This window comes from Lepus europaeus, chromosome 18, assembly GCF_033115175.1.
Source record: "Lepus europaeus isolate LE1 chromosome 18, mLepTim1.pri, whole genome shotgun sequence".
Classification (NCBI taxonomy): domain Eukaryota; kingdom Metazoa; phylum Chordata; class Mammalia; order Lagomorpha; family Leporidae; genus Lepus; species Lepus europaeus.
In genome coordinates this window covers 47,689,488-47,710,248 of record NC_084844.1, presented here as the reverse complement: position 1 = coordinate 47,710,248, position 20,761 = coordinate 47,689,488, and the positions used below count along the sequence as shown (strand labels likewise).

At 61.9% G+C, this 20,761-nt stretch overlaps 1 protein-coding gene across 2 annotated transcripts; it reads left to right on the top strand.

The window, feature by feature from the left end:
* Positions 1–609: 609 nt before the first annotated feature.
* CLUH (clustered mitochondria homolog) lies at positions 610–19,513 on the top strand. Of its 2 annotated transcripts, none has more exons than XM_062215922.1 (26): positions 610–796; positions 7,721–7,923; positions 8,691–8,862; positions 9,642–9,785; positions 9,936–10,060; positions 10,158–10,312; positions 10,393–10,518; positions 10,793–10,940; positions 11,125–11,217; positions 11,974–12,668; positions 13,302–13,525; positions 13,688–13,789; positions 13,964–14,064; positions 14,481–14,633; positions 14,722–14,784; positions 14,904–15,148; positions 15,304–15,388; positions 15,481–15,634; positions 15,718–15,857; positions 16,375–16,455; positions 16,532–16,657; positions 16,741–16,862; positions 17,091–17,184; positions 17,287–17,421; positions 17,500–17,573; positions 18,160–19,513. In XM_062215922.1, exons 1-26 carry the CDS (start codon positions 697–699, stop codon positions 18,344–18,346), a joined length of 4,047 nt encoding a protein of 1,348 aa, XP_062071906.1. In that variant the 5' UTR covers positions 610–696; the 3' UTR covers positions 18,347–19,513. The 2 variants fall into 2 exon arrangements, with proteins under 2 accessions (XP_062071906.1, XP_062071905.1); XM_062215921.1 differs by having other exon boundaries at positions 13,685–13,789.
* The last annotated feature ends 1,248 nt before the right edge of the window (positions 19,514–20,761 follow it).

Here is a 20,761-nt window from a genome sequence, read left to right as displayed (position 1 = left end):
TCACAGTTTTCTGCACTGTAACGCGAGGACACCGGCCTGCAAGTGGCACCCCCTGTGGCGGGGTGGGGTGTCCAGGACGCTGCTGGGGAGGGGCCTTGTGGCTCAGGATAAAGTTCGAGGGGGTCATTTCTGACACTTCATCCCCAGGCCCGGTGACCGTGTCCTAGGCTGCCCTCCACCCTACTCCCACTCCCTGGGCGGGAAAGGACACCTCGGCGAGGAGGGCGCCGTCCAGGGAGCGCACGGTCACTGGGCAAATTTGCAATAGGAAGTAGAGGGTCGCTGGGGGAGGGGAGGTTGAGCACGTCGGTCCTAGACCAGTCTCCACCCAAGGTCACGGCGACCGCCTGAAGGGCCGCGAACGGCACGGACGCGTCCCTGAGGCCCCGCCCCTCGAGAGGCCAAAGTTTCCCTCTCCCTCGTGTCGGAACGCGTTGCCTTTAAGGCATTCGGGAAAGCCACCGCGTCGGTGGACGGCCGACGAGGCGCGGCGCGTTTTGTCCCTCGCGAGCTTCCGTGGGCCGGGCCGGGCGCGAGGGCGGGGCAGGGGAGCGGCGGAGGGGTCAAAGGCTACAGCGCGCACCACGTGGGCCGGTGACTCCGTCCTTCCCGCAGCGGCCGCGGCGCGCAGGGCACTGGGGTTAGTGGCGCGGCGGGCGGCGCGGACAGCTGAGCCGGACGCCCGCTCCCGCCGCCATGGTCATCAAGACGGACGAGTTGCCGGCGGCCGCCCCGGCCGACAACGCCCGAGAGCACGGCCCGCAAGCCGGCGGCAAGGGGAGGCCGAGTGCGGCCGGTGAGCGGGGCCGGGGCCAGTGGGTAGCTGGGCGGGGGCCTGGACCGGGCCGGGCGGGCGGGCGGGCTTGGGACTCCGCGGGGACCGCTGCCTTCCCTGAGCGCCAGGCCCGGTGGCACCTCGCGGGGCCCTGCGTCGGGCCGCCCCCGCCCTGAAGGTCACCTTCACTGTCGCCCCCGGCGGCGGCCTGGGCTTCGCACGTGGGGTCCCGGGAAGGGCAGCTCCTGCGGGCACACGCGCGCCGGGTCGCGGGGACACGTGCGCGCACACGCGGTGTCGGGGTGCGCCGCCGCGGCGGACAGATGGGCTCGGCCCCACCCCCTCCGGCCCCCGGCGGGGGAAGCTTCTGGCCTGGGGTCACTCTGACACTTGCGGGCGGTTCTGCCTCGGGCCGCTCCCTTTCCGCATCAGGCTCCCGGACAGCGCCTGCGACGGCAGGGCTGGGCTTCGTTTGAGGGTTCCCAAGCTTGGTCCGGGAAGAGCACAAGTTGCGGGGGGCAAGCGGGCGAGAGGTGTTGTGAGGGGGCGTCTCTAGTTCACTCTCAGGGGCAAGGTATTAACTGCAGGTCCTCAGGCTCGGGGCATTGCTCTTCCAGGTCGGCTGACCCCGGGGGTCTGCCGGTGTGTGGGGGAACGCCAGCTCCACGGCAGGAGAGGTGTTTGTGCCAGAACTTGATCATTAACCTGCCTTATTGCGAAAAGTGGGTCAGACTCGAGTTGCTATGTTTAAGGCAAAGGTCATTAGTGTGGAGTGGAGCTCGTCGTTCTCCCCCAGGGGGGCTGTCGTGGCCATTGCTTTGGGAGTGGCTGCAGCTTGTCTGGGGCACGGCCTGCCGCTCCTTACACCGCCTCTCAGGCCAGCCCCTCAGCCCTCAGCGCCCCAGCCTGGGGGTTGGACCCTGGGTAGCAGTGGGAGTGCAGAACTCCCACTAACTCAATAGGCACTTGTGGTCTTAGCCCTTAATCATCTTCTTCCCAGGAGGCAGCTTGGGTAGGCCTCCTGCCCCTGCCCCCACCCCGGTGCACAGCTGAGTTACCTTGGGGTGGGGGCAGGTACCAAGGAGCCTTGCTGATTGCCTCGGCCAAGGCTGGAGCAAAAACAGTTGCTGATAACCACAGCCCACCAGGGTGTGTTCTGAATCAGCGGAGCAAGCTAGATAAGAGGGGGCTAGGGCTGCCATTTTCCCCTGCAGCTGAGAGGCCAGAGGAGCTGAACTGACTCACCCAAGGTCACACAGCCATTTGGTTGTTGGGGAAGCTTTTTGGATTTGTAGCTCATGGCCAGAATGCCAAGGCTGACCCAGCCTGGTGGGGAGGAAGGGGGAGGGGGAAGAGCGCGGCATGTTGGTTTAGCTCAGGTGTGGAGCCAGAGCTCCTGTAGGAGAGAGGGGAGGGAGAGTCTGGTGGGGGAGCTCCCAGAGGGCCTGAGTGAAGCCCCTCCTCAGCCAGGGCCTCCTTGTGGGGTGAGCTGGGGCAGGGGCAGGGCACAGCTGTTCGTCTTGGGGAAGCTGGGAGCGTTCTCAGTGGATAGGCCCTTGGCTCCCGTGTTCCTGGGAAGCTGGTGTAGATAGCCAGCCTGGGTCTATTAAAAGAAAAAAGGAACCTTCGTGTAGGCCCCCAGCAGAACCCCACCCCCCACCCCCCGCCTGACATCAGGACTCAGCTCTGGAAGGCTCCCCAGTCTCTTTAAAGAGGAGGTGATCAGGACCTGTGGCGGGGTGGACAAGGGTCTGTTACCTGCTTGGGAATTTAGGGGTGAAGAGAACGGGCAGGTTTTTCAGGTTCTGCCTGGGGGAGGGATCCCTAGAGTTGAGGCCCGGAGAGGGAGGAGAAGGGGATGGTCTACTGGAGAGAAGTTTAGGGGCTTACAGGAGCTCCCCCAGTGGGATCCTGGTGTTCTTTCTTGGCTAGGGTCTGGACAGAGCAGCTTTAGGAACCCTGGACTGTCTTTAGACCCTGCAGACCTGCTTCTGGCTTGGGTGGGCCCCGGAAGGAGACACACAGGTGCCTGCTTCCTTGGGGTCTTCAGTCTAGGCGGCCTGCTGCCCTGCCCATTCCTTGAAGCCTTGGGTTTCTGGGGTGGAGTGATGTGCCTTTTGGGGCCTTACTTCCTGCTGGGGCCTCAGCTGCTGAGTCTTTGGCTGGGGCGTGGCCTGGCCTTGGCACTGTCTCTTGAGACCATGCCAGATTGGGGAGGCACACAGAGGCCACCTGTGGTGGCCTAAGTTTCTTCTATTTGCTGCTTGTTGGAGTCGTGTGCTCCCAAGCCAGGGCTGGGATATGCTTTATCCCTTCACTGTGGTCTGTTGGTGCCCGTGTGTGTACACGCACTCAGCGCCAGCGGAGCTTGCCTGTGAATAAAGCACTGGGCACCCCTCTTCCCATCCTTTTTCTCTTTCACTAAAGCCTGATCCTCAGAGCTGCCTCCGGGGATAGGGGAGGAGGGGGTGCTGGCCTAGGGGTATAGAGGCTTTGGGGGAGCCAATGACTGGAGAAAGCTCGCCATCTCAGGCTGTGGCCTGGGATGGGAGGAGGGGGTGCTGGCCTAGGGGTATAGAGGCTTTGGGGGAGCCAATGACTGGAGAAAGCTCGCCATCTCAGGCTGTGGCCTGGGATGGGAGGAGGGGGTGCTGGCCTAGGGGTATAGAGGCTTTGGGAGAGCCAATGACTGGAGAAAGCTCGTGGTCTCAGGCTGTGGCCTGGGATGGGAGGAGGGGGTGCTGGCCTAGGGGTATAGAGGCTTTGGGGGAGCCAATGACTGGAGAAAGCTCCCTGTCTCAGGCTGTGGCCTGGGATGGGAGGAGGGGGTGCTGGCCTAGGGGTATAGAGGCTTTGGGAGAGCCAATGACTGGAGAAAGCTTGCTGTCTCAGGCTGTGGTCTGGGATGGGAGGAGGGGGTGCTGGCCTAGGGGTATAGAGGCTTTGGGGGAGCCAATGGCTGGAGAAAGCTCGCTGTCTCAGGCTGTGGCCTGGGATGGGAGGAGGGGGTGCTGGCCTAGGGGTATAGAGGCTTTGGGGGAGCCAATGGCTGGAGAAAGCCTGAGGCCGAGGAGGAAGCCGATGCTGCTCACCTGTTGCTGCTGCAGCTCGGCCCCAGGGGACACAGTGGCTTGTGCTCGGGCCTGGTCTCCTCTTGACTGCTTTGCTGCCGGTTGCCTCTGTGATGTTGGGCAGCTTGCTTGCTCATCTTCAGGAGCCTCAGTTTCACTAGTGAGACAGGGTGGTTTAGCTGAGTTAGGGACCTGCTGTGGGTGAGGCCTGGAGCAAGCCCTGGCTCTGTGGTAACCAGAGTGGCGATGCTCATCCACACTCCCCTGGGGTCATTGCCAGGCTGCCTTGCCCTTCCCCCTTCTCCAGAGGGTTAGGGATGTTTAGGGGTGGGGTGGGAGCTCTACCTGGCTTAGCCTTCTTACCAGCTGGTCTTTGTGTGAAGCCCGGAGGGGAGGCGCCCTGGAGAGACAGGGCCTTTGCTCCCCAGCCCACCCCCGCTGGTTAGTATGGACAGCGCAGCAGCCCTGGCTGGGCCTTGGCAACAAGTCAGAGGCCTGGGAAGGCGCCCTGGCGGGGCTGGGCATGCCGCTTCCCTGTAGCCCAGCGGCCTTCGGCCTCCTGCTGCCAGCTCTGTTTTCCCTGGGGGAGACACTTGGTTTGCTCCTGGCAGCGCAGGGGCTGCTGGGAAGACAGCCTGCCAGCTTCCCGGTGGAGCTTGGAGGCTCAGGGCACCAGTGCATTTGTCCTCTGGGAGAGTGGGGGCCCATCCCCCTCCCACCAGAACTAAGGGAGAGGGGATAGCTGCCAGGTCACCTGCAGGGGACAGCAGGAGCCAGAGGCTCCACCAGCCTTGACCCAGCAGGCAGGCAGGGCACCAGTGTGTGGGACGGGTGGACAGGGGTGACCACTTCATGGCCTGGGCCTGGGTCTGTGCCAGCTGTTGCCAGCAGCTGGCAGAAGCAGTCTTGCCCACCTCTAGGAGGGTTGGAGCTGAAGAGAGGACCCCTTTGCTGAGCCCTGTGCGTCCTAGCCAGTCCCCTGGTCCCTCAATCGTGAGGAATCCAGGGAGTGCAAATTCGGGGTTCTTCTGTTCTTTTAACGGCTCTACCAGCAGCGAGTCCCTCTCTGGGGCGCCTGGAGACATAGGCCTGAGTGCTGAGAACAGCGCCCTTTGGGGTCCCGGAGCCACTGCGGCCTCCTGGCCCTCAGCTGTCCTTCTGGCCGACCTTGAGCAGGATTCAAGGCAGGGGGAACGTGCCCTTCCCCAGGCTGCCCCGACAGGCCTGGCCTCACTGAAACCCGAAGCCAGCCGGAGCTCCAGCCGTGTTAGGGCAAGGGTAGTGGCAGAGGCCGGAGCTGGGACCACAGGCTGTGCCGAGCCGGAGCCGGAGCGCCGGTCACCTCGCTGCCATGGCAGTCCCGAATCCCCAGAGCTGAGGAGAGGGCAGCCGCCGACTGCACCAGGTGGGCCGTGGGGGCAGCGCCAACCAGCTGGGCCTCCTGCCGGGGAGGTCACTGGGCCTTAATCTAGTGGGAGGGAGACCTTCAGGGTCCCTTGGAGGAAGGGGAGGGACGGGACTGGCTGTTGCAGCCCCAGGGGTGCTGGGCTCCCTGGGCTGGAGAAGGAGTAGGAGCTGGGGCCACCTTGCCTTGTCTTCCGCCCTTCCCTGTGTCATCCCCACTCCAGACATCCCAGGGAGCACAGGCTGTCTGTCTGGAGCCAGGTCTCTGACCCATCTGAGAGCTCGAAACTGCTGCTGCCCTTTGGGCGGGGCCCTTGCTGGGGCTGTCAGCCAGCAGGGCGCTTCTCGGGTGCTCGGTGGGGTGGGGGCAACTGTTGCTCTCTGCTGACCCTCCCGTCTGTCTGCCTTTCCAATGGGGCCACTCCCTCTCCAGGGGCTTCCGGTTTCCCTGCCAGGCTGTTGGGTCCTAGTGTGTCCTTGGGGTTCTTGGGAGTTTCATCCAGGTTTGGAGAGAGGAAAGAGGGCCCTTACCTGACCTCCTGGAGACCCTCGTTATCACTGAGTTGAGGGCTAAGGGAAAAGGGTGGCTTCTTTTCAGGTCCTGTGTGTGCCCCTGTGCTAGGCCGGGCTCCTCCCCTGAGGTCCCTGCTCCACACGTCTGGGGGTCTGAGCAGGGCCCGTAGAGTGCTGGAGAAAGGTGCTGCATGCCCACTGCTGACAGCCAGGGATGGGGGGAGCTGAGATCGGAGCAGGGGAGCCGTCCTCCCCACAGCCTTGCTCAGACTCGGGATTGTTGAGTGACAAGCCAAGGGGGTCAGCTTGTCCTAACAAGCAGGCCTTGGCAGCCAGGGTTCTCATTTGCCAAGTGGGTTTTCAGGCAGGCTGTGGTCTGGTCTGTCTTTCGTAGAGATTTATTTACTTATTTTAAAGATAAAGTGACTGAGAAGGACGGACAGAGGCCTGTGATCCATTGGTTCGCTCCCCAAGTGATCACAGCAGCCAGGGCTAGGCCAGGTTGAAGCCAGGAGTCATGTGTTTGGGTGACAGGAGTCCAAGTATTTGGAAGGCTGTATTTTGCTGAAGGAAAGGCTCCCCTCTTCCCGTGTCTCCTGGGGAGAGGTGGATGGTGTGGCCTCATGCCCTCACCTGCTCACGGGTGTCAGATGTAGCTGAAGGTGGCTGTAGTCCATTCATGGATCTGACGCCTTTTCACTGGGCCTGGGCGGGCAGGTGGGAGGTAGAGCTGCCGCCCAGAGCACAGCAGCGTGCTGTCTGTCTCCTGGGAACCAGGGGCTCATTCTGCTAGTGAGGTTTGTTGGGCAGGCTTCTGGAATCAGGTTTGTTTCCCCTTGGCCCTAAAGGATGCCTAGGAGCTTGAGGCAGGGGCTGGGAGGGACAAGGGTGACGTCAGCTGGAGGCCCGAGTGTGCTGGCAGAAGAAACTGTACCTTGGGAAGAGTGCAGTTATGAAGAGAAGGGCTGCAGGTGCATTCCTGGAGCATGACGGGTACCTGTGCCCCAGGCCAGGGCTGCAGAGGCCCAGCCCCTGTCCAGTTGGAATGTGAGGTTGGGTGGCTGGATTGAGGACTAGACAGAGCAGGGGGTTCCATCAAGACTGCGATGACCCAGGGGACAGCTAGCTGTTGATGCCTGGAGGACAGTTGGCAACTTTTTTTTAAAGAGTTATTTTTTTATTTGAAAGGCAGAGTTAGACAGAGAAAGAGAGGTCTTCCATCCACTGGTTCACTCTCCAAAATGGCCGCAAGGGTTGAAACTGAGCCGATCTGAAGCCAAGATCCGGGAGCTTCTTCCTGGTCTCCCACGTGGGTGCAGCAGTCCAAGCTGTTGGACCATCTTCCACCGTTTTCCCAGGCCACAGCAGAGAGCTGGACTGGAAGAGGAACAACCGGGACTTGAACCAGTACTCATATGGGATGCCGGCACTGCAGGCAGCGGTTTTATCCACTATGCCACAGAGCTGGCTCCCTGTTGGCAACTTTTAATGAAAAGCGTGAGCTGTGGAGCAGGAGGGTGTTTGAGGCATGGGAGAGGTGAGGTGAGAATGAGGCGGGGCCAAGGCTGGGACCCCAGCACCCACAGCTCAGTACCATGGAACAGGCCGGAGCTAGAGAAGGCAGGGCAGGAGTGTTGCACTGGTCGGGAAAAAGGAGGAAGAGGGGGACAGGCTGGTGGTGTGGGGCGCTGCTGGCATGCCAGGTGCACTAGAGAAGCCCCTTGGGCTTGGCCTTGAGCAAGGGGTGGTTTGGGCAGCACCTTGAGGTGAAAGCCCGGCTGTGGAGGGCAGAGGAGCAGCGTGCGAGAAGGGAGGGTGTGTGAGAAGGTGGTGGTCTGCAGGCGTGTGGAGGGCGAGCTGGGCTAGGGCAGCCCCCATCCCACAGGGCGTGTGCCCACTGGGCTCAGGTAAGGCACACAGGCGCCTCTGACTTAGCTCCTTTTTTTGTCACCTGCAGAGCCACCATCAGTCATGCTGCTGAATGGAGACTGCCCAGACAGCCTGAAGAAGGAGGACGGGGCAGCCGAGCCTCAGAGGGAAAACGGGCTGGATGAGACTGAGCCAGGAGATGAGACCACTGGACAGGAAGTCATTGTCATTCAGGACACAGGCTTTTCTGTGAAGATCCTGGCCCCTGGGATCGAGCCCTTCTCCCTGCAGGTCAGATGGAGGACGGGGCTTAGGGGACCAGGGCCTGGGCCATCTGGAGCCAAATCTCACCTTTTTTGCTGGGCCTTGCCCAGGGTCACTCAGCATGGTGGGCATAGGAATCAAGTCCAGGTCATTGCCTCATTGCCAGGGCACAAGAACCAGCAGGGACTGCAGCCCTATTTGGGAAGGGAAATAATGTTGTTGGGGTCCCAGGACTCTCAGCTTCTTGCTCTGGGACCTTAGTAGGTCACCTCTCTGGGCCGTGATTTTACCATCTGCCAGTGGAGTGGGTCATACTGGTGGTCTCCAAGGGCAGAGCCAACCCAGAGGCCTTGCAGGCTGTTAACTCACTGGGAACCCAGGCCAGGTTCTCTTAGGTCGTTCTCCATAGACATAGACTGGGGCCCCAGAGCACTGCTTCTGGAAGGCGAAAGCTGTTTACATTGAGAACCCTAGCGTTGAACAAAGGAAGCCAGTTTGGTTTCTCTCCCTGTCCTGCCATCTCCCGTGCTCTGCTTCAGGCCCGCCGTTGGTCTGCATGAGTAGTTTATGGTCGTGGTAGTACCGCTAGGCTCTGTCCTATGTGTATGCAGGTGCAGAGGGGCATGGTGTGTCTGGACAGGGCTTGGAATTTGAAAGCCCTGTGGGAGGCCGAATATTGGGGGGCATTTATTCCAGGGATTTGGGGACTTTGGGCTGGGTGTAGGAGGTGTGTCCTGGTTCCTTGCTGTGTGGCCATTCAGCAGGGTGGCCTGGGCTGGGACTTTTCTTGGCAGGTGTCACCCCAGGAGATGGTGCAGGAGATCCACCAGGTGCTCATGGACCGTGAGGACACATGTCACCGCACCTGCTTCTCGCTGCACCTGGACGGCAACATGCTGGACCACTTCTCAGAGCTGCGCAGCGTAGAGGGGCTGCAGGAGGGCTCAGTGCTCCGCGTGGTGGAAGGTTGGTTTGGAAGTTGAGAGTGTTCAGCCAGGGGAGGACCCCAGGTGGCGTGCTGCCTGCCCCTGCTGGCAACTCTCACAAATGAGCCAGTGGATATGGGGCCGGAGTACAGGTCTGCTGCTCAGGATACCACACCCGCACCCTCAGTGGCATGGCCGGTGGTTTAAAGAACAGTCATAATTCTGAACAAAGCCAGACAGGGTTAGGAGCCAGCCTGATGCAATTCAGGCAGGATAAGTGTTAAGTCTCATCTCCCTTTGGCGTGGGAGATCAGGACCAGTACGGAGGAGCTGTCAGTGGAGGGTGGAGCATGGTTTGGGTGTAAAATCGAGGCTCCTGTGTACTCCAGTAGTCTGGGGAAGAGCCACTCAGGCTCCCCTGTCCCCACAAAAGAACCACCCATGAAACACTCTGGGGGGCAGTGTTGAAGTGGGAGTAACCTGTACAGCCTCAGGACACCCCTGAGTGAGGGCTTCCGTGGGGCCTGTATGTCCTCAGTTGGCATTCTGCGGAAGGTTCTTTGTGAGCAAGGGTCCCTGCCCACCAGCGGACAGGATGTGTGTGTGCGCACGCGTGTGCATGTGTGTGCAAGTGCAAACTGGAGCACCTGCTCATGTGTTCATAATGAAACTTGAAAGTGGAAGCCTAAGTTAAAAATTCAAGCCAGCCAAATTGCACCTGCTCCCCTCCTCCCCCCTCCCCTCTCCCCCGTGCCAGGTAAGTAGTTCTGGAGGGGAGGGAGGCCCCCGCCCTGGTAACACTGGCCCCTCCCCCGACAGAGCCATACACGGTTCGAGAGGCCCGCATCCACGTGCGCCACGTCCGAGACCTGCTCAAGAGCCTGGACCCAGCCGATGCCTTCAATGGGGTTGACTGCAACTCCTTGTCCTTCCTGAGTGTCTTCACGGACGGCGACCTGGGAGGTGCAGGCGGTGCTGGGACCCAGGGTGGGCAGGAGGGCAAGGAGGCCAGGGGCTGGCCAAGGGGCTGAGGGCTGGGCCCTCTATCCGGAAGCCACCTTGAGGGAAGGAGATGGCTGGCCCTGGGCTGACCACCAGCCTCGGGTCCCTCAGACAGCGGGAGGCGGAAGAAGGGTTTGGAGATGGACCCCATCGACTGCACGCCGCCGGAGTACATCCTGCCAGGGAGCCGGGAGCGACCGTTGTGTCCCCTGCAGCCCCAGAACCGTGACTGGAAGGTGGGGCTCACTGGGGAGCAAGAGAAGAGGGTCCCTGGTGGGACGGGGAGGGCGCCCTGCTAGGAGGCAGGCCTGCTCATGGCTGGCAACCCTGCAGCCCTTGCAGTGCCTGAAAGTGCTCACCATGAGCGGCTGGAACCCGCCGCCTGGGAACCGCAAGATGCATGGTGACCTCATGTACCTGTTTGTGATCACAGCTGAGGACCGGCAAGTCAGCATCACCGCGTCCACACGGGGCTTCTACCTGAACCAGTGAGTCCCTGCTGGCCCCGTGGCTCCCGGCGGGCCCTGCGCCTCAGGGCCTGCGGGCTCAGCACTGCCCTCTCCTGCAGGTCCACAGCCTATCACTTCAACCCCAAGCCCGCCAGCCCCCGCTTCCTCAGCCATTCCCTGGTGGAGCTGCTCAACCAGATCAGCCCGACCTTCAAGAAGAACTTTGCTGTGCTGCAGAAGAAAAGGTAGTGCCTGTGCCGGCACCCTGCCTTGACTCGCGCCCCAGGGGGTTAGAATGGGCCAGCCTGCGTGAACTCCAGCGCCCCTGGTGTTCAGGAGCACCCCTGTAGGAAGCTGTCAGACAGCAGCCCTGGGCAGGTGCCCATCTGCTCCCGCCTGACTCTTTTGGGCCAGAAGATGCGGGAGCAGGGGTTGAGGTGGTTGTTGGGCTCAGAAGGGCTCTGTGGCCGGCTCTGAACTTGGTGGGCTGCCCATCTCCCCGTCCCCTGCTTGCCACAGGGTCCAGCGCCACCCGTTCGAGAGGATCGCCACCCCATTCCAGGTGTACAGCTGGACGGCCCCCCAGGCCGAGCACGCTATGGACTGTGTGCGTGCCGAGGATGCCTATACCTCGAGGCTGGGCTATGAGGAGCACATTCCCGGACAGGTGCGTGTAGCTTGGGTGCCCTCCCCAGTGCTACGCTGGGCTCTGTGCTGCTGACCGGAGGCTCTGCCTGCCGTCTCTTCACTTAGGGGGCTGGGGGCTGTCCATGGGGAGGTGGAAGAAGGGGATTGCTCCGAGCAGGAGGTGGGGCACACACTGAACCTGCATCTCCCTGGCTGCTCTGCAGACCCGGGACTGGAACGAGGAGCTGCAGACAACGAGGGAGCTGCCCCGCAAGAATCTGCCCGAGCGGCTGCTCCGAGAAAGAGCCATCTTCAAGGTGCCTGAGCCCCGTGTGCCTGGACGCCTTGGCCTCACTGCCGGCTGGTTCTCTAGCAACAGAGGGTAGCTGGGCCCTGTCAACCTACTGCCTCTGTCAGACCACTCCTGTCTGGTCCCTGGGGAAGGAGAGGGCATCAAGGCCGAGTGCCACCATCCGACCCATGTCTGCCCTCCACTGGCCACATGGAACCCTCCCCAGGCACTGCTGCCTGCCCCAGCCCCACTAGTGAGGCAGCACACTGGGTCATGCTGTCAGCTCACTTGGGCTTAAAAGTTAGTAGTACTGTTAACTAAGAGAAATGAGAAAAAAATAGTAACTTTTTAAAATCCCGTAATCTTCCTGCATAGAGATAATAGTAAAAGTAAGAGCTGTAATTCTTGGGCACTAACTTTGCCAGGGGTCATGCCAGGTTCTTTGTGGGCATTGCATCCTGTGACCTTGTAGACACCTCAAAAGGTCAAGGTTCCTCTCCAAGTTCAGCCAGCGCACATCCAGTGGATCTCGCACACCTACTCCAGTCTTCACATGCCTTGTTAATCGTGTGGTGCTTCTGTCTCCCTGAGTGTGTGTTCCCTTTGGGGACTGGTTTTCTTGCTTTTGCTAAAGGCAATGAAACCGAGGCTAAGGTTGCTCAGCTGCCATGGCAGGCCTGCCCTGTCGCCTCCCCGGTCTGGGAGAGGGTGGCCAAGGTGGGACCTAGCCTGGTCTCTGATGGGCGGCGCCTCCCTCACCCTCCATCCTCGGCCCTGGCAGGTGCACAGTGACTTCACCGCGGCAGCCACGCGAGGCGCCATGGCTGTCATTGACGGCAATGTGATGGCCATCAACCCCAGCGAGGAGACCAAGATGCAGATGTTCATCTGGAACAACATCTTCTTCAGCCTGGGCTTTGACGTCCGTGACCACTACAAGGACTTTGGCGGGGACGTGGCGGCCTACGTGGCACCCACCAACGACCTGAACGGCGTGCGCACGTACAACGCGGTGGACGTGGAGGGGCTGTACACGCTGGGCACGGTGGTGGTGGATTACCGTGGCTATCGTGTCACAGCCCAGTCCATCATCCCCGGCATCCTGGAGCGGGACCAGGAGCAGAGCGTCATCTACGGCTCCATTGACTTTGGCAAGACGGTGGTGTCGCACCCGCGCTACCTGGAGCTGCTGGAGCGCACGAGCCGGCCCCTCAAGCTCCTGCGGCACCGGGTGCTCAATGACCGAGACGAGGAGGTGGAGCTGTGCTCCTCGGTCGAGTGCAAGGGCATCATCGGCAACGACGGCCGCCACTACATCCTCGACTTGCTGCGCACCTTCCCGCCTGACCTCAACTTCCTGCCTGTGCCTGGCGAGGAGCTGCCCGCGGAGTGTGTCCGTGCCGGCTTCCCCCGCGCCCACCGCCACAAGCTCTGCTGCCTGCGCCAGGAGCTGGTGGACGCCTTCGTGGAGCACAGGTGAGGAGCGAGCCGCCACGGGGGCGGGGGGCCACCCGGGTTGTCCTGGGCCGCATCTGTGAAGGGGACGTTTGGACACTTGGGCTGGTCCTGACCTAGTCAGCACAGCCTCGCTGGAGCCCCGTCCCCACCAACTCCAAGTCAGGCGGTGAAATGCACAGGTCCAGGGGCTTCGTTGTAGTTGGGGCTCGCGAGCCCTTAGCCTGGACTGTCAGCCAGAGTGGTGCTGTGCTCTTAAGGAGCCTGTGGAGTCTGCTGAGGCAGCTAAAATGCCACACTGCGGGGCCAGGAGGCAGGGCACCGGATATGAGGGCTGCCGGCGTTTACTGCTTAGCGCTCGGCCATGTCGAATGTCGCACACTGTAAATGGTTCTTTCCTCACGACGCCTGTGGTGGTCCTGTCCTTGTTGAGTGCCCTGGCCTGGGCAGGGAGTCCTGGTCCTGCTCTGTCTGCCAGCTGCCTTCTTCCTGGGGAGGGTGGGCTGTCTGGCTGCAGCCTGCTGCTGCCCAGTGGAGTTGCTGGGCTACCTGTGTGTGTGCGCTGGTGCCCCAGCAGGCCAGGAGCCTGGGAGCTGGCTGTGGGCCCTGTGGCCAGCAAGGCTTCTGGGTCCCCTTTTCCACCTCCTGCACCAGGTACCTCCTCTTCATGAAGTTGGCCGCCCTGCAGCTGATGCAGCAGAAGGCCGGCAAGGCCGAGAGCCCTGCCCCGCTGGAGAATGGTGGGCCTCTCTCCTCAGAGGCCAGGCCTGCAGACCCCCCGGGCCCTGAGGTGGGAAGTGAGGAGGAGGGCGGCAACGCGAGTGGCCTGGCCAAGGTGAAGGAGCTGGCGGAGACCATCGCCTCTGACGACGGCACAGGTGCACCTGCTGTGGATGTCGGGGGCGGGGCCTGAAGCCTGCCCTGGTAGCTGCTCCCTGGCGGGTGGCTCATGACCCAGCCCCAAGGTAGCAGGCAGACATCGCAAGCAGCTGGGGGAGAGGTGCGGGGCTGCCTCCCATCAGGCTGTCTCTCCACAGCAGACCCTCGGAGCCGGGAGGTGATCCGCAACGCGTGCAAGGCAGTCGGCTCCATCAGCAGCACGGCCTTCGACATCCGCTTTAACCCTGATATCTTCTCGCCAGGCAAGCAGTTGGGGCCTCGACAGGACCCTCTAGCGGTGGAGACAGCACGTGGTGGGGGTGGTGGTGGCGGCACACCTGTGCGCCCCTCAGCACTGGCCCCCACAGCCCAGGCGCACGGGGCCCACCCTTGCCTCTCCCTGCCTGGCTCCAGCCTGTGTGCTCGCTGTCCCCCAGGGGTGCGCTTTCCTGAGTCCTGCAAGGACGAAGTTCGGGACCAGAAGCAGCTGCTGAAGGATGCGGCCGCCTTCCTGCTCTCTTGCCAGATCCCTGGCTTGGTGAGGGCGGCCTGCAAAAGTGGGTGGGGGACGAGGGGAGGGGGCTGTGGCAGGCTCTGCTGCCCCATCCGTCGCTGACTCTGGAGCTTGCGAGTCAGGCAAGGCGGAGGCCACTCTATTTCCTAGATGGGGAGCCTAGGAGGTGCAGGAGGGTTGGGTGCAGGTCCTGTCCTGGTCCCCCAGCTGCTCGCCCCACTCCTTCCCTTGTGGCCACAGATTCTGTGCCACCAGCTCCCTGCTAGGTTCTTGGCTCTTCGCCCCCTTGCCCCTGCTCACTTCTCCCATCCTTGCTGCAGGTGTTTCCTGACCGGGAGCTGGGGTCTTAGACCCTCCCTTCTCCCAGGGTCCTAGGAAAGTGGGAGCTCCCCCAGGAGTGCCAGGGAGGGCTGGGGGGCCTGACCTGCTGCAGTCCGCAGGTGAAAGACTGCACAGACCACGCGGTGCTACCCATGGACGGGGCCACGCTGGCCGAGGTGATGCGCCAGCGCGGGATCAACATGCGTTACCTGGGCAAGGTGCTGGACTTGGTGCTGCGGAGCCCGGCCCGCGAGCAGCTGGACCACATCTATGTGAGAGGCGCTTGGGCAGGGTCGGGGTGGGGGTGAGCAGGGGGGAAGCCGGGGCCTGACCAAGACTATCCTCTTCCACTGCTTCCAGAAAATTGGCATCGGGGAGCTCATCACGCGCTCTGCTAAGCACATCTTCAAGACGTACTTGCAGGTGCCCCCACCTCTGTCCCGCCTGGCCAGGGCCTCCCTTTGCAATGTGGGGCCCTAGGGAAGAGCCCTGGGTCGGGGCACGAGGGCCTCTGTGACTTGGGTCAAAAATCTCCCTCACAGGGAGTGGAGCTCTCGGGCCTCTCTGCCGCCATCAGCCACTTCCTGAACTGCTTCCTGAGCTCCTACCCCAACCCCGTGGCGCACCTGCCAGCCGACGAGCTTGTCTCCAAGAAGAGGAACAAGAGGAGGAAAAACCGGCCCCCGGGGGCGGCAGACAACACGGCCTGGGCTGTCATGACCCCACAGGAGCTCTGGAAGAACATCTGCCAGGAGGCCAAAAACTACTTTGACTTCACCCTGGAGTGGTGCGTGAGGCGTGGGGCTGGGTCCAGCCCTGGTCACAACGGGCCTGGAGCACCCCGGGTTTGGGGAAGGAGAGGTGGGGCTCCCAGGGGTCATGGGGAAGCAGCTGCTGCTTAGGCCAGGGGCTGGGCTGCTCAGCGCCTGCTGCCCCTTGCAGTGAGACCGTGGACCAGGCCGTGGAGACGTACGGCCTGCAGAAGATCACGCTGCTGCGGGAGATCTCCCTGAAAACTGGAATCCAGGTGGGTCACAGGGCCGTGGGGGCAGTGTCCAGACAGCACTGGTGGTGGCCAGGAGCTGAGGCTGCCTGTGGGCGCTGGGCTGTGTCCCCCAGATCCTGCTGAAGGAGTACAGCTTCGACAGCCGCCACAAGCCTGCCTTCACCGAGGAGGATGTGCTGAACATCTTCCCCGTGGTCAAGCACGTCAACCCCAAGGCCTCGGACGCCTTCCACTTCTTCCAGAGCGGGCAGGCCAAAGTACAGCAGGGTGCGTGGCCAGGTGGGCTGCGTGGAGGTGGGAGCCCCTTTCGGCCCAGCCCTGACCTTGCTCTCCGTGGGGTTGCCCCGCAGGCTTCCTGAAGGAGGGCTGTGAGCTCATCAGTGAGGCCTTGAACCTGTTCAACAACGTGTACGGAGCCATGCATGTGGAGATCTGCGCCTGCCTGCGCCTCCTGGCCCGGCTCCACTACATCATGGGCGACTATGCCGAGGTGGGCCTGCAGCCCCCGTGTGCTGGATCAGAACGGCTCCCTGTCCACAGGGCTAGGGTGCTGCTCATCTTGGGGCCCCTATGGGAAGACCCCTGGCCTTGCTTGTTCTGTGAGCCCTGGGGGAGTTCGAAAGCTTCGTGTGCCCTGACAGGAAAAAGGGGTGCGGGGGCTTCCCCTCATGGGGGTGATGGCAAGGGGACCTTTCTGGCAGGCAGCAGGCACTGAGTGGCCCTGGTTGTCCTGCAGCTTTAAAAGGGCAGGCTTAAGGCCCTCTCTGCCTCTCCAGTCAAAGGGGCTGCTTTTGCCGTTTGTGTGGGCATGGGTTTTAGTCTCTGTTAGGTGTTGCTGTAGTGAAGTTGTAGCTTTGTGTGTACACGTCAGCATAGACCGTTGGGATGACGGGTTTTTAAAGGGTCTTGGTGGGGCCTAGAAGCCCCTGGCCACAGCCGTGGGCTTGGACTCGCGCCGCGCAGCTGCGGGTGGAGCCAGTGTTGGGCTGAGCCGCCCCTCTCCCCAGGCCCTGAGTAACCAGCAGAAAGCAGTGCTGATGAGCGAGCGAGTGATGGGCATCGAGCACCCCAACACCATCCAGGAATACGTGAGTAGCCAGTCGGGGCTGGGCCTGCGTGCGCTGGGGCCCCAGCCGCCCTGACCCCTCCTGGCCCCACCTGCAGATGCACCTGGCCCTGTACTGCTTCGCCAGCAGCCAGCTGTCCACGGCCCTGAGCCTGCTGTACCGCGCCCGCTACCTCATGCTGCTGGTGTTCGGGGAGGACCACCCGGAGATGGCCCTGCTGGATGTGAGTGCTGAGGACGGGCAGCGGGGGCCAGCCGCGCTCCTGGAGAGCCAGGGCTGACTGGGGCCCCCCGACTGTTCCCCCAGAACAACATCGGGCTGGTGCTGCACGGGGTGATGGAGTACGACCTGTCGCTGCGCTTCCTGGAGAACGCACTGGCCGTCAGCACCAAGTACCACGGGCCCAAGGCCCTCAAGGTGGCCCTCAGGTGAGGCTGCGTGGGCCCAGGCAGGTCGTGAGAGGGACCCCTGTTCTGCCCCGTTTGCCTCCTGACAAGTTGGCTTCTCTGAGCTGCTGCTGCTGTGTGCCCTGGGCTTTGGTGCACCGCACGGGTCAGTTATAGGGCGGGCTGTAGGGCTGTGGAGACCCCCACGGCCATCCCCTGTCCCCAGCACCCCAGCCCACTTACACCCCTGCCTCACCGGGCCTCCTGCAGCCACCACCTGGTCGCCCGGGTCTATGAGAGCAAAGCTGAGTTCCGCTCAGCCCTGCAGCACGAGAAGGAAGGCTACACCATCTACAAGACGCAGGTAGGCCGTGGCGGGGCTGGGGACCGGGAGGGGCCGGGGTAGCCTGGGGTCTGCGGGCAGCCCTGACCCCGCCCCCACGCTGTCTGTGCCTCTCTGCTGTAGCTGGGCGAGGACCACGAGAAGACCAAGGAGAGCTCTGAATACCTCAAGTGCCTGACCCAGCAGGCTGTGGCCCTGCAGCGCACTATGAACGAGATCTACCGCAACGGCTCCAGCGCCAACATCCCGCCCCTCAAGGTTGGTCCCTGGGCTGGCGGTGCGCCCGCCCCTGGCTGCCGGGCCTCGCTCACTGGCGCGTGTCCCCTCCACCCTCAGTTCACAGCCCCCAGCATGGCCAGCGTCTTGGAGCAGCTCAACGTCATCAATGGCATCCTCTTCATTCCGCTCAGGTGAGCTGCGCCCACCAGCTGCTGGGCCTGGGAGGCTTTTGCATTTGAACTTCTGCAACCTTGGCACGGCTCAGAATCGGAAAGTGACTCCTTCCCCTGCATCACACGGCGAATGCACTGCTGTCGCCCTTTCCCACCCTCTTTCGACTTCCCGCAGAGTCGTAGCGTGCTGGGCACGGCGGCTGTTTCCTTCCTTGCTTGCGCGCCGCTTAGCAGCGTGTTTCGGCCGTCTTGGTATCGGCACGTGAAACCCGGCTCCGTTCCTCTCTGCTGCCCTCCCTGCCTGTGCGGGGACACGCCGTCCACGCAGCCTCGGGAGACGCCGGGCGTCCCTGCACTGGGTGGGCAGAGCTGCAGCGTTGCCGCCCGCTCCTGCAGGGGAGCAGCTGAGCTGGCCGCGAGGGCGCGCGGGTGCCAGGCCCCGCTGGCGGCCATGGCGCGTGCGCAGAGCTCACTCTGCCTGCTTCGGGGAGGGAGCACTTGCTCTGCATGTGTGACGGGGCCCAGCTTGTTGTGTCCCAGAGCCGGCAGGGTGGTGGGACTGTGGCCCAGTCTGACGTCACTTTCACCCCCTCCTTCCACTCAGCCAAAAGGACTTGGAGAATCTGAAGGCCGAGGTGGCGCGGCGGCACCAGCTGCAGGAGGCCAGCAAGAGCAGGGACAAGGCTGAGGAACCCATGGCCACGGAGCCTGAGGCAGCGGGGGCCCCCCAGGACGTGGGCTCTCAGCCTGCGGCTGCAAAGGACCCTTCTTCCCCGAGCCTGCAGGCATAGAAAGGGAGAGACAGATGGACAGTTGGTGGCCCCATGACTCCAGGAGGAAGGGGCGTGCCCTGCAGATTGGGAGAGGAAGCAGTCCCTCTTCTTCCGTGTTCCACCCCCTCCCCCTCCAGCATCCTCTGGGATCTGGCCTGGCCTGCCCACCTGCCCCCCAAAAGATAAGTGTTTGCACTGGTCAATGAGTATGCGACGCAGAGGTCTGATTGGAGACACTTGAATGGCGTGCGTGGCGTCCGTTCCTCAAGCAGATGTGCGCGAGTGTGTCGGTGCCCACGTGGCTCGCTCCGTCCCACCTTGTACATAGCCACGCGTCCGCTCCGAGGGGGTGACGTGCACATGCGACTTCTCAGGTCCTATGTATCTTTGTCATGACGGCTGCTGCTCTTGCTGCCCCAGTCCTGGCCTGACCTGGCTCAAAGTCCAGGTTGCAAGCCAGAAACCACATGGGGGCTTTCCTGTGTCCTGGCATGGGGGGCTGGAGCCCTGGCAGGGCTGGGGGCTTGGGGTATGCCTGCCTTCCTCATGGTGATTGGGCCTGGCTGAATCTTCGGGGCGGGCGCGAGGGAAGGGCTCTGCGGCATGGTCTCCCAGACCCAGCCCTGTCTGTCTGCCCTTGGCCTAGCAGGAGGCGCTGCCACAGGCTCTGACTCACCTCCCCGCCCCCCAGTGGGGATAACCTTGGGGGCTGCGGTCTGAATGTATCCTCCCCATTTTAACCTGAGCTGCCTAACGCACAGTGGGGGTGGGGCGGGGGGTGGGGAACGAGGGCTGAATCATGGATCCTGGGAAGGGGAAGTCTTGGCAGACACAGGAGGGATTGTCACCTCTCTGTGGGCCTGCCTGGGCCTCGCCACACAGGCACTTTGTACAGAGTAGCAGTGGGGCCGCTCCCCTCCCACTGCCCTGTGCCTGCTGTTGGAGCCCTGTGGGCCCAGGTTGCCACCCCTGTGAGCCTGTGCAGGCTTTGTGGAGAGGGCTGCTCCTGGGTGGGGCCTGTCCAGACACCTTGTTTCAAAGGGAGTGGGCTGGAGCTAGCAAGCAAACATCCCACAGCTGATCAAGAACTTTTTCTTGTTTTTAAACCATCACGTCTTCATTTCACATTGGAATAAAGTGAGTTTTTGAAACCTGCTGCCCCAGCCTCCCGTGTGTTCTGTCACCGGGTCTCACTCAGTTGTCAGGGCTTTGTGGCAGTGTCACCAGGAGATGGATGTATTAGTGAGGTGGAGTTCAAGGTTATGTTTACATGATCACTCAGGTGGGGCCTCAGGGCCTAGGCACAGTCAGGCACCAGCCCTCTGGGGGAGTTGCACTGATGAATGCCACCTGTCACTGGGGACAGGCGAGAAGGCTGTGGGGACCTGGGCGCCTGCCCCGCCCCTTCACTTGAGGTGGGAGGATTGGGCGTGTCTGCAGAAAGCTTGGGTGCCGGGTTTGCTGCCTGGGGCAGGATTCAAGTTGGCTGGGCTCTCCTAGGGCAGGGACGCTCTAAGGAGGGGGGAAGTTGAAGTCTGTAGTGGTGGCTGCAGGGAGCCCTTGGTGCTTCGTGTACTTGTTTTGATGCCTGGAGGTTCCTGTGTGTCCTGAGCTAGCTGGCATGGAGACTTTGCTGACCTCAAGGTTTCCTTTTGATCCTTAAGGACGGCTGCGTGAGCCTCGCGTGAGCTTCCCCACCCATGGTTCAGTCCTGTGAATGCAGGTCACCATGAGGGCATTAGCATCAGGTCTGCTGGTCACCTAAGAAGTCTTCCCTGGTTGAACCCCTAAATGTATTCGTGCCACTTTTGACAACTCAAAGGACAAGGGTCTGCTGTTTTGCAAAGGAGAAAAGGAGGCCATGGGTGAGAAACCAGCCTTTCTCAATTTGTCTAAGCAGGGCGCATAGCGGCATCGGGAAAGGCCTGGGTGTGCCAGTTGGCATGCCCTGGGGGCCACATGTGTATTACTTTTATAAATTTAAAAGTAATTTCTAGAACTGTTGTAACTGAACTTTGAAGATTGTTATCTGGGTCCACTGCCTACCCCCAAGCTCTCATGGCTAAGTAGAGTACTGACTGTTCTGCAGCTGAGAACAAGGTATCCTGATGTGGCCCGAATGCTTCTTCACCTGCCCCCCGCCCCCCCACAGGACACCTAGGGGAGAGGTGACCATCCTCAAGTGAAAAGTGATATGCCTCAGCCCATAAAGACTTGAAAGGCAGTGTTCTAGAGATCTTCCATCTGCTGGTCTGCTCCCCGGATGGCCACAGCAGCTAAGGTTGGGCTGTGCAGAAGCCAGGATCTCCAGACCTCCTGTGTGCCAAACCATTGATTTGAAGGGAAAAAAGAACTTGTTTGGGGACATACTTACCCCAGAAAGTTACTTAATAGAGGAAACTCCCTTCTGAGTTTGGGCAATGTAATTCTCAT